General features: G+C 41.2%; 2 protein-coding genes across 2 annotated transcripts in view; both read left to right on the top strand.

Moving 5' to 3' along the window:
- The window catches only part of TDP1 (tyrosyl-DNA phosphodiesterase 1), a 43,908-nt gene extending 35,880 nt beyond the window's left edge, over positions 1-8,028 (top strand). Inside the window, exon 15 of the mRNA XM_062638611.1 lies at positions 7,558-8,028. Coding sequence (XP_062494595.1) covers positions 7,558-7,631 — 74 coding nt within the window. The 3' untranslated portion in view covers positions 7,632-8,028. The remainder of the gene's footprint in view (positions 1-7,557) is intronic.
- A 7,251-nt stretch (positions 8,029-15,279) lies between these two features.
- Positions 15,280-17,058, top strand: part of KCNK13 (potassium two pore domain channel subfamily K member 13) — a 62,494-nt gene continuing 60,715 nt past the window's right edge. Inside the window, exon 1 of the mRNA XM_062638564.1 lies at positions 15,280-15,760. Coding sequence (XP_062494548.1) covers positions 15,424-15,760 — 337 coding nt within the window. The 5' untranslated portion in view covers positions 15,280-15,423. The remainder of the gene's footprint in view (positions 15,761-17,058) is intronic.

The following is a 17,058-nucleotide window of genomic DNA, read 5'->3' as shown; positions in this document are numbered from 1 at the left end:
TAATTTTAACTACAAAGGATGATAAAAAAAGCCACCAAGAAACCACACTATAATGCTTGAAAAAATACTTTTGTACCTAAAAATTGTCAGAAAATAATGATAGTGATTAATTAGCTCGATGAATCAGTGAATCTATGGTTTTACATGTATTGTAAACCATACTATTGTTGTATTGTAGTAAGTGCCAGGATTTTGGGCTACTTCTTCTGTTTTGTGCTTATTTAGGGAGATCTCAGCAGGTGAAACGTTTCTGTAACTTTTGTCTGCGTTGTTATTCTGCGAGTTTTCAGATATTTTAATCTCATGCAGTTATTGCAGAACTCTCCTACAGTGCTACTGAAAAGGAGTGAGCTAAAAATACATTTGTCATCAGTCCTTTGAGTTGTGACTGGGTTATAAGACAGGAATTTATATAAGCTTTTTCTGAGCTCTCAGTTCAAAATGCTGTGGAACTGCTTAAACCCTCTGGAAGAAAACCCCATAAGGTAGGAGGGTAAGTAATCTCTGTTAAAAAAAGTTACTTCTCATTCAGTTTCCTCTTCAGTGTACATATTTATATCAAGGAAAGAAACTGGCTGTGTTCATTTGACTAATACTATACAGAAAACATGTATATACAAGAAAATAAGACAGGTTCCAGCTCAGTTCAGCTTAAAGTTAGAATGAAACTACATATTACCCTCTATGTATGACAGTTATATGAATTACATTAGTCTTTGGTTATTTTGCTCTTTGTTAAATATTTCTTTCCTGAGCCATTCTCACAATTTGTAAGAATGTATTAAAAATGTATTTCATTATTTTCCAGTGGAAAATCTGTTTCACCCTTGATAACTGGCAACCAAAGCTGTCAAATCTCATGCTATGAGAGTGTTGAATGGTGGTGGGCAGATGAGATGGAAATTTACTCTAATGCATGTTGAAGCATTGTCCACTTGGCAATACATTAGTTCTCTAGCTGAAGTTTTCAACCTCTGACAGCTGTGATTTCATTTTTCTTAAGAATGCACAAAAGGATCTGTAACATGTCTCACAGGAACAGCTCTGTCCCTTGTGAGAGGCCATGCACATTGTTCAATATTCCATTGCCACACTTACATGAAAGAGCATATTGACCTTTTCTTTGTATCTTGAGATATTCAGTGCTTGATACTTTATCTAGTTTTCAATGAGTGGGAATTGGGAGTGTGGCAAAATTTCATGTGGCAAAATATGTAGTGATTTCAGGAAATAAGTAGCCCTCCATCTAGTTTATTACACATAAACTACTGTTGTGTTGAATAGAAACAAGAAATACTTCATGGCATGTTTGCCTCCAGCTCTGGTAGGTTTAGATATTTGTGTGTATCCTGTTATTTAAACAATGGGGACAATTTTCATCTATCTTGCCTTGTACTAGTGACAGATTTCCTAAAGGAAAGAGATCAGTGTTTTGTCCAGCTAAGCTAGAGGAATCCTTTCTTGCTCTGAGCTCCCTCACAAGAGCTGGTGATAGTCATATAAGCTCTGGGAAAATGTCACTGTACATGATCTCTATCTTTCTCCTACCTTTATTTTTTTCTTTTGTCCAGAGTTCTAGAATTGTCTTTTATTTACTTCAAGTAAATTGTCATTTATTTACTTCACCAAGTAAATAAAATATTTTTTAAAAGAAATTAAGAAGGATGACTTTTGGGGAAATCATATACATTTTTCAATAACCTCCTTTTTTCCAGTTAGTATTGCATAGCTACATGTGACCTGTATACTCTCTAGAGTTTGAAAGAACTTGACTGGCAGCATCCTATATGAATTTATAGAGAACTTCAAGTCCTTTCAGTATGCTTAATATGGTAGAGATGTAAGGTAATGTCCTTTCTTTTGAGATGACAACTGGAAGCTCGTCCTGTTTCTAGCACAAGTGATACTAATACATTGAATAGAAAATATTTCATTTACTTAACACTCAAAGTAATGGTAAATATAAATCTGAGTATGTTTAGAAGTTTCGAGCAGCAAGTATACATTGTCATTGTAGCTCATATACTGAGGCAGGTCAGGAGCAGGGGTTGGAACTGATCTCAGTCTGTGTTGGCATATGTTTCCTTCTTAGGTGGAACCAAAATGTCATTACTGCCATGTAAACCTGCAGTTTGACATTGAAGCTCTCTTAAGACAGCTTGACATCACATGCTTCCTCAAGTGTCCTTCCAGAGTCCAAGTGTAACATTTGAGTACTCAGCAAAACCTGGTTTTCTTAAGGCTTTTCATAATGACTATGAAGAAATTAACACATATGAGAGGAAAAGAAAAAAAATGTTAGTCTCACTATTTAGTTTGACTACTTCTAAGTATTGTTTTGATAGGGTTACAGACTTGAAGACCAGAAGGAGACACTAGATTGTCTGATCTGATTTGCCAGGTGTTACTGGCCAATTTCTTTGAGCTCAGATCTTGTCTTTGGCTAAGAGGGATCTTGCAAAATATGCTTCAGATCATTAATTGAGAGCATCATCATGAGATGGCAAATTTGCTGGAGGGTCAATATTTTGCTTCAATGGTTGGTTAACCCAGGCATTTAAAAAAGCACTTTATTTCAGTTATTTTTTTTCAGGGTAGATGTATGATACCTAGTTTAGTTGTTGAACTTCCATGTGATTTGATCTGTCTTGTGCAGAGTGCAAGATTTGCAGTTGAAGTCTGAGGAAATGCAACAGTATGTCATCCTAGCAGATCAGAGTTAAAATTGCTCAGAGAATTTTACCTGGTCAATTTTCCTTTAGACTGTTTCTTCCCACCTGCTTTAAATTACCAGTGCAAAACAGTTTTATTATTCATGATATACATAGCTTGCACCTTTCTCTTGCTGCAGGAAATAACATGCACATTTTACATCTGGCAGTTTTAAAATAAAGATTAAGATCATTCCCACTCTGAAGTGACAAAGGACCTCATTAATTTTTAGCAGGTAACAATTGTTGTGTGCAACATATATGTTATTAACTCTTTGCAAATTTGAGCAATTGCAGTTGAATTGCAAAAGCCTATTTGTGGGCTTGTGGGGATGTATCTCCAGGGCAAAACATTTGAAGAATTAAAAAAATAAACTGCCTGGTAGCTAATAGTACTACTTAATATCTTGACAGATAAACTATGTAGATACAACAATCTTCTGGAATCCTCTGTTGCTAACCAACAGATTCAGGCTATCATAACAAACAAAAAAAATAATCCAACTATAGGAAAGATGAATGTATTGATGATACTAAGAGAAAAGAAACCTATAGACTAGTAAAATTATCAGAGCTCTTTTGAAGAAAACCGGAAAATTATCCAGTCTGGTATTTGGCAAACATGCACACAACAGTCAACCTTCCTTTGCAAGATATCTTTATAAGCATTTCTTTGTGTCTTTGATAATACTCAGATTTTTATTTCCCTCTAGAATCTTTCAGATGAGTACAACTATTTTGTTGTATAAAATCATCTTCTCGTTGAGCTCCATTGTCACATTTCAGTTGCAATTATCTCTCTTACCAATACAAGTTGACATGCTCCTCTCATGAAAGTACTCATTTGTAGTGCTTAGGGACTGATTGCCCTGTCACTTTTGTTTAGCCCTATTGAGAAGTTTCGTACAATAGATGTACATTGCACAAAGAGATACGACCCCCGGGTGGTTTTGTACCTTTGTGTGGGAAAAAGTACAAGTTGCTTGCTGTATTGGAGGAATATCACTTAATTTATGATTTGGCTATTACACAGTTCACTGACTAAGCAAATCATCTGCTGTATGGGAGGAACTTAAAAATTCAGTATGTAAGTACATCAAGGGCTTTTTTAGAACAATTTGGGAAAGGCCTCAGAAAAGGGTGAGAGACTTTTTCTCATTGAGAAACAAAGCAAATCCTGCTTTTAAACAGGTTTTGTTTTCTTTCTTTTTTTTTTTTTTCTCCTAACAAGTGATCATTGTCCTGGCCTTCAGGAATTATTACCTTGTCTGTGTATATTGTTACGGATCCCACACCTCTGCCCCACCTGTCTTTCCCCGTTCTTGAAATCTTTCAGGTATAAGTTTTGCATTGAGAGGTGGTCCATCTCAATAAGATGAGTTCCTTTGTAAATGCTGTGCTCATCTAAAGGGAGGGGAGAAAAAGAGACTGGAGTATAGTGTGCACTTTCAGCAAATGCTGAAAGGGAGAACTTTCCAGCCTCCCACAGCAGGGAGTAAGTGTTAGAATGTATATGTGGAATGACTTGAAGAACTCTGGTTATTTATTACTTCAAAGCTAAATTCTTCAATTGGAAGACTCCTAAAATATTGTGAAAGATGATGTAAGAATTCAGTTTCTGCGTTTAGAAATCAACCAGGAATAGCTGTGATCCAGATCTCCACTCAGGTGCAGAAGACACTTGTATTTTCACTGTAGGAACAGAATCACAAAGATCCTTAACTGTATTTTATGCTTCACTGTTCAATTGCATGTTCCTGTAATTCACAGACTTTTCTGGTTTTGGCTGTACACACTGTACTGCCATCTGTCATATTTATGAGAACATGAAGTTTTGAGATGGCTTTCTGGTGTGTTCCTGACCTACACAATATACTGCATTTGGAAAGTACTGTTGTTAAAATTTGCAGAACAACCTTGTTCCACTGTCAGTTCATGATTTCTTATTCCATAACTTGATCTCGAAATGTGGGGGACTGTTTGAGTGATTGATCAGGTGTACTTGAAATAACTTGTTCTCCAGGGCCTCTCTATCTTTACATGAAATGTGATGGTCTGCTCAGTTGTGAGAGAATCTTCAAAAGTCTGCCTGACTGAAACAGCACTTTGAGATTTCAGATAATCTTAAAGTGTCAGTGGGGTAGGAATGGCCCCGTTCATTTGACTAGTGCTGAAGTTCTGCTGCTTCTGAGTGAGGCAAGAAGGAAGCAGTGATACTAGGTCACTAATTTTGTATCAACTGCAGCTTACTGGAATTAGTGTTATCAGAAATGATGAACTGAACTTGAAATGTGTGGAAGTTAGGTACATTGAGCACACTTAAAAAATGTATGTAATGGGGCTGTAAATAGGGAACAGTTAACCTCTACTCCCCCTCTTCCCTTGCCCCCAGAAGGTAAGTGTTTAACCTTCAAAAGCCTGGCAATCATTTTAGTGTGCAGCAGTAAGTTGCTATGGTCTTACAGTATTTGTACACAGGCGCTGTCTTTCTCTTGCTGATATAGGTCCTATTAAAAATGATAATTTTAAATTTGATCTGACAGTTTAAAAATACCTGAATTACTTGTTTCAGTAATAGTTTTGCATGTGGCTTATTAAAATAGTATCAGGTGTTCTATAAATCCAACAGCATCCCATTAATAAAACAAAGATCCAACTACATTAATAGCTACCTTATGAATATTTTATTAAGATAGACACAATAAAAAAGAACTAAATTAGGTACTGAAGCCTCTCAGAGTGCTTTAAGGGGTAACTGAAATAATTTCTGTACATCTAAGTCTTTCTCTTCCTTTATGTTTTGCTGAATGAAACAGAGTAACTGCAGATGGTAGTGAAGATGAATAGGTCCAAGCTGCATAGTGGGCTCCAAGTGACAGATTCCAATGCTTGAGTGGGACTGGATTTATTCTGATGTTGTGGTTTAGAGGTCAATGATAAAAAATGAATGTATGCTTGGAAACCTTAATGCTTTTTGCAGTACCCATTCTTATAACTATTCATGTTTACTATGTGGTAAGGTAGTCACCGAAAAGGCAAAAGGCACATGTGACTCTCAAGCACGAGACTGATAGAAACAGTTTAGGGAAGTAATGATGCTACCTTTTTGGTTTGGTTTTAAGGTATGACTCAAAGTCTAGATGTTCCGCAGTTGATTCGGAAACCTGCAGACACTTTCTGGCAGTGTACTGATTTAAGTGCTGTAGTTTCTTCTGGTTTCCAGCACCTTTTATTTTTTTTGTGCTTGAAAGTCACCTATCCACTGTAACTAGAAACTAGCCAACTACTTCTTCCACTCAGAAGCTATATAATAATTTTAAATTAGGGGAAGATGTGGCTGCTTGCTTTTATTGTGCTCTTATAATAACATAATGTGAAAGATTGCTATTTGTTGCACAGACTATTCTTTCTCTGGTGATCACATACCTGTGACTTGTAACATCCCCGTCACTCGTCTTATTAAACTCCCCTTTTTCAAGACAAACATACATTCAATTTTCTGATAATTTAAAGCATTTTCCTATTACTTTCTTACTACTGTAAACAGACACTTCTGTAAAACATTTGCATAGCTGGGATATGTTTGACTGCAGCATATGGAGCTACAGTGCTAGCATTAAATGAACTCTAGTAGCAGGTAAATAGAAAGTACATGCTGGGAATGCTCTCCCTGCCCCATGTTTAATTGGTGCGGTAGTTGCCAGTTCTGCAGTTTATACATGCCTTCATTACTGCTTCTGTCACTTTCTTATTCTCCTCTTCTTGCTACAGTAATTCTCACTTCACATATTGTAAGACCTGGCATTGGATCTTGTAAACTTAAAATTGGACAACAGTAATCATGATAAATAGCTTATCCAAAATTTGAACTGACAAGCATATCAAATCTTCTTTAGCAAGTGTACATAGTATATTATGTAGATGAGTAGCTTGGTTTTTATAAACTACATCCATCATCCTCAGTACACTTCAGTTTAATTGTATGCATTGTACAGATTGAGGTCACTGTCTTCCTTCAAGGCTCATTTTGTAGGTGGAAAAAAGAAGCAGGCAGGATTTATATAAACGTCCTGTTTGAGAAAAGTCACTGAAAGGATTGAAGGATTTTAATCTGTATTTCAGTAAGAGTAGCCTGAGAGAAATGGAGTAATAGCTAGGCTTCATACACCAGGGGCTTCTGCAACGTGTCTGCGGTTGGAGGAAAAGCCTCAAGCAGGTTGCAGGGCTAGCAGTTGGTTCCTGCTATGTTGTCTTTTCTCCTTCCCAAGAGTAGGAACAGCTTCTGTGTTCTAAGACATGGAGGGGAAGAACTGTCTGCTGCAAACCTGTTGCTCATCTAAAGATGAAACATTTGAAGAAATGAGGTCTGAACTTGAACATTTCAGAGGTCAGGCAGAGTCAGTCTTGGACACTGAATTCTTACTGTCTTTGTGAAAAATACTGCTACAGTACTGCACTGGCTGATAATTCCATTGGGTTAAAAGATGTGCCTATGGCCCAAAGCAAATGTGGCTGCATGACTGTTCTTGTGTGCTCTCTGAAGTACAATTTCTTTTGTATTTTTAAATGTAAATTATTTTACAGCTGGTATGAAGTATGTTGGGTTTTAATAATAATATTCAAAATAATAGCTGGGGGGAAACCAAAGCCTTTTGAAAACTCTAAATCTTATCATTTAAAAAAGTAGCTGGATACAAAATGTCCAGTGAACTTAAATGGCTCATGGGGTTATGTGAAAATCAGTGGGAATTTTCACCTTTCTCCAAACAAAGGGGAGGAAGAGGTTCAAAATTTTACATTTAATAACTGAATTTGTCATGAGCCTGTTTCTGGTTTTGGTTTACAGATCAACCATGGATTTGGAATATTCCTTACACTGATGCCCCTGATACACATGGAAATATGTGGGTTCCGTCATGAATGTTTCCAGTGTCCTGTGATGTTTCACTTATTGACCCTGAGCCTGCCATGCTACTTGCAAGACTACTTATTTCTGGGATTTCGGCTATGATGTCTGTTGTAATGGCTAATTTGTAGTTGAAAGAAATATTAAAATGTTGATAATGGGAGATTCGTGGAGGATCTATAAACATATGATTATAAATGAACTTGCATTTTTTTATTACTTTTTTGTATGTTTTTTCCTTACTATGGTTCTTATATGCTTTTCAAGATTAAAACAAGTTTAGACTGTTCTCAGAGACTGCGTTTTTAGCTGTACGGAACTTAAAATTTACTGTTCTTGAGACTGTTGGCCCCAGTAGCTGGAATAGAAGTTGTTGTATGTGAAGTTTAAATAAAGTCAGTCTTGTTTATATATCGTTTGTTCCATCTTCTTCTGTGTACATTACAAATTGGATTGAGATTTTTCATTGCAATTATAACTGCTAATGCAAGCTGTAATACTTGGTGGTTTGGCTTCTTCCAGTATTTGGCTTTTTGCCAGTTATTTCCTAATCCGCTGGGGGGTTTTGCCCCATTGAATACAAGTACTGTCCAGAATACTAAATTGAAGTGGGATGGGCTTGGGTGCTGAAGAGTACTCTTAAATAGTGCTGTGGAATGTGTGAACAGCTGGTCCTGCAGCCTGGAAATCTTGTAGTGTGCTTCATTCAGAATTCCCTCTGCATCCCAGATAACTGTTACTGGGTAGCTGTGCTACCTCATTCATTTTGCAGTGTCATTCCCCAAGATGGTTTGTTTGGAGTACACTGAGAGGGCACTATTTCCTAATATCTAATCCTGATTCATTCAAATGTAGAAAAGGTGTGTGTTTAGGAAATTGTCCTGGCATCTACTTAGCAAAGAGAAATTTTCTTTTGTTTTCCTACAGTGTTGCAGGCCACTCCATAGAGAAGCTATGAAGTACTGCTTCTTTTCCATCTTTCATATCCTTTCCCTTTTGTTCTGCCCTCTCTAGTTACATTCAAGTTCTCTGGTGCAGTTATCAGGTGATTTTTCAGGCCAAAAGATTACGGATTTGACCTATTTTTAGGGGGAAACCACTGTACAGTCTCTTATTCAAAGAGTAAATAGGGTTAGGTAGTGGAATAGACTTGCCTGTAACAGAGGAATTTTACTCACTTCACAGCAAAGGAACCTAGGTGTTTAGGTTGTTCATTTCTTAGCTCGTGGCAGTTTCAAGGCCTGGTAATTATTATTGCTTTATCTGTTTCTGAGAACTTTGCAAATAATCCGAGCCAAATACAGGTCAGAGTGCGACTGGGATGTCCATGGAACAGATAGAAAGATTGCTTTCCTCTTTCACCCTCAGTTCTGTATGCAGTCTTTACTGTTCATGCTGCATCCAGAAACTGTTTGGTCCTGTCCCTGATAAGCCTGGGAAAACAGAGGTCAGGGAAGGTAACATGAAAATGGAGCGATATGCTGTAAAAACTGAAAGAACAACTTAATAGCCATTGTCATACTTTCTTTGCAAAAGAGTGTTAATGTAATTATTTCTTTGGGAGTTACAGAACTTCTAAGTAGGAAGGTGTCTTCATATGAGGAAAGCTTTAAGAGTTCTAGAAGGTGGGCTAAGAATTAATGGACATTTATCCTTAATTTTTGAAGACTGTAATTTATTAATGTTACATATATGTGTATTCCTATTTTTGTCATAGAGTGGTTTCACCAGCTCTGAGGCTTTCCTGGTTAAATTCCAGATGGACTTTTTTGTTTGTTTGTTTCCAGGCACCTGGCATGATTTAACTTTAGCTCTCAAGGGCTCAGGTTAATGCAGTGTCAGAACATCCTTCCAAAGCCTGTTGGTGGGAACAAATAAACCAGGTAATCAGTTACGCTAGGAAAATTCAGGAAACCTTTCCAGTGCAGAGCTGTGACTCTGTGCAGAGCTGTGACCCACAGCAGCTGGGACTGTGGTTTGAGCATGGAAGTGCTTGTGATTCTGAAAAGGTTAAATCTCCTGCCAGGGCAGCATAACATTGTGCAGTTTCTTACTGCAGTCACATAGTAAAGCAACAATCTGATTTTGGCTTGTTCAGGACTGTGATATGGTGATGTGTCTGGTGTTTTTTCACCATACTTGAAATTAAATCCAACATCACAGAAGGTAAGAAGGCGTAAGAAGTAGCATGTGCTTTTTTCTGTGCTGGGTGTGCAAACATGCAACTGTATCATTCTCATTTGGCAGTTTCCCTAAACAAGTCCATGTGCTTTTTTTCAGCAATTAGCAGTATGTTAATTCCTTGTGCTTTCTCCTGCGTAGGCTTTCTGTGGTTTTGATATTTCAGCCTGTCTTCCATAAACAAATATGAACACAGTAACAGAAATAACACCACAAAAAAAAAGTAAATTAAAATTAATAAAGAGAGATGGGGTACCAAGAACTGAATATTGAAATCACTAAATTAATGTAATACATAGATGTGCACTGTGACATATATTGCCTATTTGGTGTATGTATTTGAAAAAAGCTAGAATAGAGATGTAATGTTCATTATAATGCTAGATGCTACCTAATCCCACAGATATTTTTACTAACATCAATAAAATTGCTGACATTTTACAGCTGTGGAATTAGTCACTGTAGCCTAGGACATGAGAATTTTAGCTGAACACTGACAGTAGTCACACTATTCCTTCTCTCTTACCGCTGTGTTTCTTTTAATCTCAACTGTAACTGGAATTCTGAAGGGCAAGAGAAAGAAACAGCAAAAAGTACTGGAGGCTGAAAGGAGCTGTGTTAAGTTCAGAGAAGTAAGTTCATATGCTAATCTAGTCTTCATGGGCTCGACTTTTTTTTCTTTTTGTAATACACTGGCTTTTCTGCTTATCCATTTATCAAAATGTTATCTCTACTCAGATGGATTCCCAGTTACTGCTTTCTAAATGTTGCTAGAGTGCTTTCAAGCTGTGATGTTGTATTAACTAGAGTAAAAAGTTAATCCTTTAGTTTAAAGTGTTTTCCAATGCTTAGAATGGAGGACTGTGAGAGGGCTCCTGGATTCTTTTTCTGACTCTATTCTGACTTTACACACAGATTCATGTGTCTCTTACTCCCTTAGCAAGCAGATCACTGCCCTACACAGGTCTATTGCCAATAAGCATGAATAAACAAAAAACTTTACTCTGAACTGTAGCTGGTTGTTGAGCAGTTTGGAAAATTAAGCTACCAACCCAGTGGTGATTTTCTTACCTGTTGAAATGCTGGAAGATAGACAGCATGCAAACGCAAAGAGGCATCTAGAAGTGGAAGTTGTTCTAGAGGAGTCTCCTCTGGGACTTTTAAGAGATATCTATCTCTGCCTCACTTGCCCAACTGTAAATTTTAATTTGCAAATATCTTCAAATAAAAATACCCCTATAGGGTATTAAGTATAAATTTTGCTTCTGTAGGAAGACTGGAATACAATTGTGTTTATCAGCTGCACTTTAGTAACTGATGTGAAAGAGATGGAAAAACTTTTCACATTTCTCGTCCCTGAAAATCGCTACTATAAAGGCAGGTTCAGTTGTCTTCACTCCTAAGTGTCTTCTGTGTTGTGAAGAATGAGTACACTAGATAAAGGCAAGAAGCAACATTACAGCTGAACATGATCCAGCTTGTGCCCAGGCAGCCAAGAAGGCCAATAGCATCCTGACCTGTATCAGTAATAGTGTGGTCAGCAGGGCCAGAGAAATGATTGTCCCCCTCTGCTTGGCAGTGGTGAGGCTGCACCTCAAATACTGTGTTCAGTTCTGGGAGAGATATTGAGGTGCTGGAGTGGGTCCAGAGAAGGGCAATGAAGCTGGTGAAGTATCTGGAGAAAAAGTTTTAGGAGGAATTGCTGAGGGAACTGGGGTTGTTTGGTCTGGAGAAGAGAAGGCTCGGGGGGACTTTACTGCTCTCTACAACTACTTGAAAGGAGGTTGTAGTGAGGTTGGGGGTGTTGGTCTCTCCTCCCACATAAAAAGTGATAGGACAAGAGGAAACAGCCTCAAGTTGTGCCACAGCTTTAGATTGGAGATGAGGAAAAATTTCTTCACAGAAATGGTTGTCAAGCATTGGAACAGGCTGCCCAAGGAAGTGGTGGGGTCACCATCCCTGGAGGTATTTAAAAGACATGTAGCTGTGGTGCTTATGGACATGGTTTAGTGGTGGACTTGGCAGTGCTAGGTTAACGGTTGGACTCAGTTATCTTTGAGGTCTTTCCCAACCTAAACCATTCTACGATTCTCTGATTTTTTTTTATTTTTTTTTTCACATTCAGTAGGACTCTGCTAGAGATGCAATCTGTTTGAAACTCTTAGCAAAGCAACAGGGACATTGTTGGCCTACTCTCAATGTCCCAAGTGTCACATGTTCATGAAGTTCCAGGATATTTTATTTTTATTTTTTCCATATAAGTTTGTTAACATCCAGTTTAAGTTCCAGAAGGAATTTGTTCAGCATCAAAGGTAGCAGAAGGCTGGTTTCTTTGCTCCTTTAGCAAGATATTTCATTATGTATAAAACTTGCTCAAGAGTAAATTGCAGCTCTCCCACAGCTTCTCTAAAGATAAGCAGTTAAGTGTACCAGCTTATCTTCCAAAGGAGATGCTTAATTAAAAAGGACTGACACTGTCAATGAGAGTAACTAGATCTCTGTGTGAGTCTTCCACAGTAATTTGCAGATGCATTAACAATAGTCCTGTTCTGACTAGGTATTTGTTGGTAATCACTACTGTGGTATTCAGTGACTGTAGCTTTCTTAATTACAGGGTTATCATCAAACATTATCAACAGAACTAGACATTGATTTTTGGTTTTGGTTTTTTTTTTCCTATTATTTACAATCGTGCTAAGCCTCACCACCACCAATCTTTTTGTCACTAAATACCTGCACACATAGACAGTAGGGAGCTGTGTGCTTGTGCTGCTAAGGAGTAGGGCAAACATAGCAGGTTTCCTGACGATGCCACAAGTGCATGTGCTGAGGCAATGCATTCAGTGTTTCAGCTTACTAGATGTTAACTTCTATTTGGGATTAATTTAAATGTTAGCAACATGTTTAGCCATTGGGGGTTTTTTAACTAAAACTAAAAGATAAATTGGGGTTTTATTCCCTATGCCAGTGAACACACCCATTTCTTTATTCCATCATGCTTAAATGCTCCAGATGGGTGACTGTATCATTATACTTTTTGCGTTTTCCCAGCTATCCACCCAACAGCAACAGGAATAGTGATTTTTTTTACAAGTACAGTATCCTTTCAAATAAGTACTTTAATTAAAACAGGGGAAGTAAAGGAAGAAAAGGAGCTTAAAACAATAAAAGGTGACACACCTCTGATATTTGTCATCCATCTTCTCATTTTCTACTTCAGGATTCCAGTTAGTATCAACTTACATTTGCTCTACCCCTAATTAGGGAGCATGATGCTTTCTAAAGAGATTAAATCACTGCAGTGCCTTTATAGTGTTTTAGTTTGGTGAAGATCAGATTTGACAAATTAAGGGAACTTGCAATTTTTAATGCCCAAGGACAGTGGTTTAGTTCATTGTCTTTCAACACCATGCTGGATGTTCTTAGTAATGCTTCCTCTATGCCCAAGACCATATTGGTCTTGCCTATATGGTTTTGCCATAACTATTCCTGACTAACAAAACAATATGTAAATAATAAGAGGAACTCAATATCGTAGAATAATTTTTCCATGGATAATTCTCTGGATAATGTGATTGTTCTTAGTGTTCCTTTGGTAAACCACATTGATGCCATGTCTGCAAGAAGTAAAAGGCTCCTGATGCCACTGTGCTGATCGAAGCCAGCCAAGAACAACAGCTTTGATGGATGGAGACTTGAGTGTGGACTGAGGATGTTCAGTCAGTTCTGTTGCCTGTGCTGGCTGGGAGAGCACCAATTTAGATCTATCTTTCTGACTGGCAAAGCAGGGAAATTAGTTTTTTTTTTTCCCCTCTAGTAGGAACTATCAATAATTTTAAAGATACACCAGAATTTTTTTGTTGAAGCATGTGGTTACCTTTAGCAGTTGGAACAGAGTCTGGTTACTTTGACTGGCATCTCCTCTTCCTCTTATTTTGGCTGCTCAGTGTCTTCCAGCACTGCTACTATTTTTAATTGCCATATGTCAGTCTATGCTGCAGGCTAATGAAGACAGAATAAAATTCTTCAACGTGATGTGTTATATGTCACCTACAAGTAACAACAAATAGAAAAAGCAGAGAGGAAGCATGAGTCCCATTCATCCTTGGCTATAGATTTACTGTGCAATGTGAGAAAAGGACTTGGTTTTTCTCTGTGCCTGCTGCCCAAGTAGATATTTGCCACACTGTGGGTGATCCTCTCTCAAATATGGGCACAGACCTGTCCACAGTCCCCTCCCAGGGCTTAGGCCAGTAGAGGTACCTCAGGCTGTGAGACCATCAGTAGTGACTCTTGCACTGTTATCTGCCGTTAAGGGAGAAATCTAATTACTAAGACCTCAGTGTTTATTGCCATTACATTGTAACTGCAACATAACTAATAGAATATATATATATATATAAAAGTAGGTGTTGTAAGAATACCTTATTAACATGTTTTCTCAAATAGAATTTCCTTTCCCTGGAAAGAAAGTGTATATATACCAGTATGTTTTACAGAGGTCAGTTCTAGTCCACAATTATTTTAAAGTAGAATTCAGCACAGTAGTAGTCACCAGATAGTGCTGAGTTCAGCTTTTTCTTTTTATAGCAACAATGCTTTTTCCAGAAGGTTTGGATGGAGAACTCTTTGACCCTGAAAATAGCTCAGTTTTAAACCACACTGCAGTCCTAAACCTGCTTCTCTTCCACACAAAATTTCCCTTAGGCTGCCTGGTGTTGGATGGACATCTAACAACCTGTGGAGAGGGCCGCCAGTAACCAGACGTGTAGAGAAAGCGGTGCCCTCTTTTGGCAAAAGAGAGTAATTTTTCTTTCTTCGGTAGCCCTCCGATAGCCGGGGCACACCAACTGTAGGGGTTTCACTCACGGTCTCTGCGGGCGCTCCGTTATCCCGGGCGCGCAGCGATCAGATACCCCTGCAGCCCCAGCCAGCAGGAAGGTCGCAGGCGCTGAGGGAGGGTGGGAGCCCCGCTGAGAGCTGGAGGCCGCGGGGCAGCTGCGCTCCCTCTGCCCGCCCTGCCAGGTGCCGCCCCGCCCGCTGCACCGGGGGAGACCCTAAGGGGCGGTGGCCGCGCTCAGCTGAGGTGAGCGTCCCGTGGGTCCTCGGTGCCACGGCGCGGGCAGCCCAGGACGGGGGTTGAGGTGCTCCAGGGCGGCGGGGCGAGCTGCCGCCGGTCCCGCCTTCGCCCCCACCCCTCGTCAAGCAGGAGGCGTCTGGCGGTGCCTGTCCCTGAGCCGCGTTCCGACGTGCTCGGGGCGGGGGAACAAGGGAGTATGAAACTGGCGGAGACGGGAGCCCTGCGGGGCGTGCGGCGGGATTGAGGGGGCCCGCAGGACGGGACCGGCCGGGCCGGGAGGTTCCCTCGCCCGCAGGATGCGCCGCAGCTCGAAGCCCGTAAGCCGCGGGGCCGTGCCGGGCGCAGCGGGGCAGCGCTCTGCCCCCGGGGCGGAGGTGCCGGCCCGCTCGCGGGAGAGCCGCTCGCCGCCGCCGGGCTCCGCAGCACCCTGAGCTCCGCGGCCCCGCTAACGCCTGGCGGGCGGTGCCGTGATGCCCGGCGGCGGTGGCGGCAGGAGGGCCCCGACGTAGCGTGTCGGCGCGGCAGCCCGGTCCCGCGGGCGGAGGATGGCGTGTCGCGGCGGCTGCTGCTCCAGTGGGGGTCGCCTGAACGCGGACAACGCGCGGTTCCTCCTGCTGGCGGTGCTGATCGTGCTGTACATGCTGTGCGGTGCCGCCGTCTTTTCGGCCATCGAGCTGCCCACGGAGCGGGAGGCCAAGGAGCGCTGGGAGGAGCGGCTGGAGAACTTCACCCGGCGCCACAACCTGAGCCGCGCCGAGCTCCGGCACTTCCTTCGGGAGTACGAGGAAGCCAGTGTGGCCGGCATCCGCGTCGATGACATCCGGCCCCGGTGGGATTTCACCGGAGCCTTCTACTTCGTGGGCACCGTCGTCTCCACTATCGGTGAGTGGCGGGACTTGCCGGCGGCCGCGGGAGGGCCAGGGATGCGCATCCCTGTCCCCTCCTCCCCAGCTCCCCGGGCGCACAGCGGGCTTCGCACCGGTGCCGGGCACCGTCCAGTCCTGTACCTGCTCGTATTTTCTTTGCCCCTGTCGAAGACACACGGCGGCGGGAAGCCCTAAGCGGGCGGGAAGCGCTCTCCCGTGGGATGCCCCGGTGCCTGCGGGAGCCCGGCTCCGCTGCTCGCCTTCGGGCGCCGGACGGGCTGCCCCCGAGAGTTCAGCTCTCCCGCACAGGGGAACTTGGCCTGGGCAAGCAGTGGCGGACTTTGTACACGAACAGGTGCACCTAAAGTCGAAAGCTTTCAACAAACACTGTATGTCTTTAAATTCTTATAATAGGAATCTAAAGTCTTATTATAGCAAATCTTAGATCTCAAGGTAGGTGGCTTCGTAGGCTGTAGGCCTAGAAGAGACCTTTCTAAGGCTCTAATCTGGTTTAACAAGAACCATAAAATACGTTTTGCTGTGTCCAGATGCAAAGTGTGCAACTTAGAAGGGCTGGATGTCAAACCACTCAGCTTTCTGCTCTTCTGGCTTTCTGAGGCAGAATCAGCAAGTCAGTGGGCACTGCTTACTTTGTGAATAAACCCGTGTGTATTCAGGTTGAAGGAGCCTTTGGAGGAACAGAAACTGCAAGGAGATGATGAGAGTACCGTAAGATGGAAAGAGACAGCACCAGGAAGTGGCACAAGTCAGGGAGCCCGTGGGAGTCAACAGAAGGGCTTGGTTTGGGCAGCTGCGGATGGCTGAAAACCCCTGAGAAGTGGAGCTTGCTTTAGTTAACGACAGGCAGCCTTATGTGCATTTGCCAGTGTGACAAACGGGGTCACTAAATCTTAGTAATGGTATTGCCAGTTCTCATCAGTCTGCCTCCACATGTGAAATGCACATTGAGGAATGATTGTTTAATTACCAATTACTTCAGGAAACCTCTGTGAACACTTGTTAACCCCTTGTCCCTGAAGATGAGCTTTGAGATGTCTTGCTTAATGTGCCACATGTCAGAGTTTGTGCTGTTCTGCAGTTTCTACAGTACCTGACACTTCCCAGGTCTCAACCTCTTCCTGCTACTGAGTTTCTTAAGTCTGGAGTTAATTTTGTGGTGAAAGATGTCACTGGGCTAGTTTTGTATTTCCTCGGGGCATCAAGCTTTGGGTGTTTTGTGTCAGACCTCAAGTCTGTAAGACCCAAGAGCTATGCTTAAATGTTCTGCTGAACTGGTAATTTACAGTAACATAA

Source organism: Pezoporus occidentalis, unplaced genomic scaffold, assembly GCF_034315485.1.
Source record: "Pezoporus occidentalis ecotype Australia unplaced genomic scaffold, CSIRO_AGI_Poc_V1 ctg115, whole genome shotgun sequence".
Classification (NCBI taxonomy): domain Eukaryota; kingdom Metazoa; phylum Chordata; class Aves; order Psittaciformes; family Psittacidae; genus Pezoporus; species Pezoporus occidentalis.
Note: the sequence above shows the minus strand (reverse complement) of the source record. Positions and strands in the feature narration are given on the sequence as shown.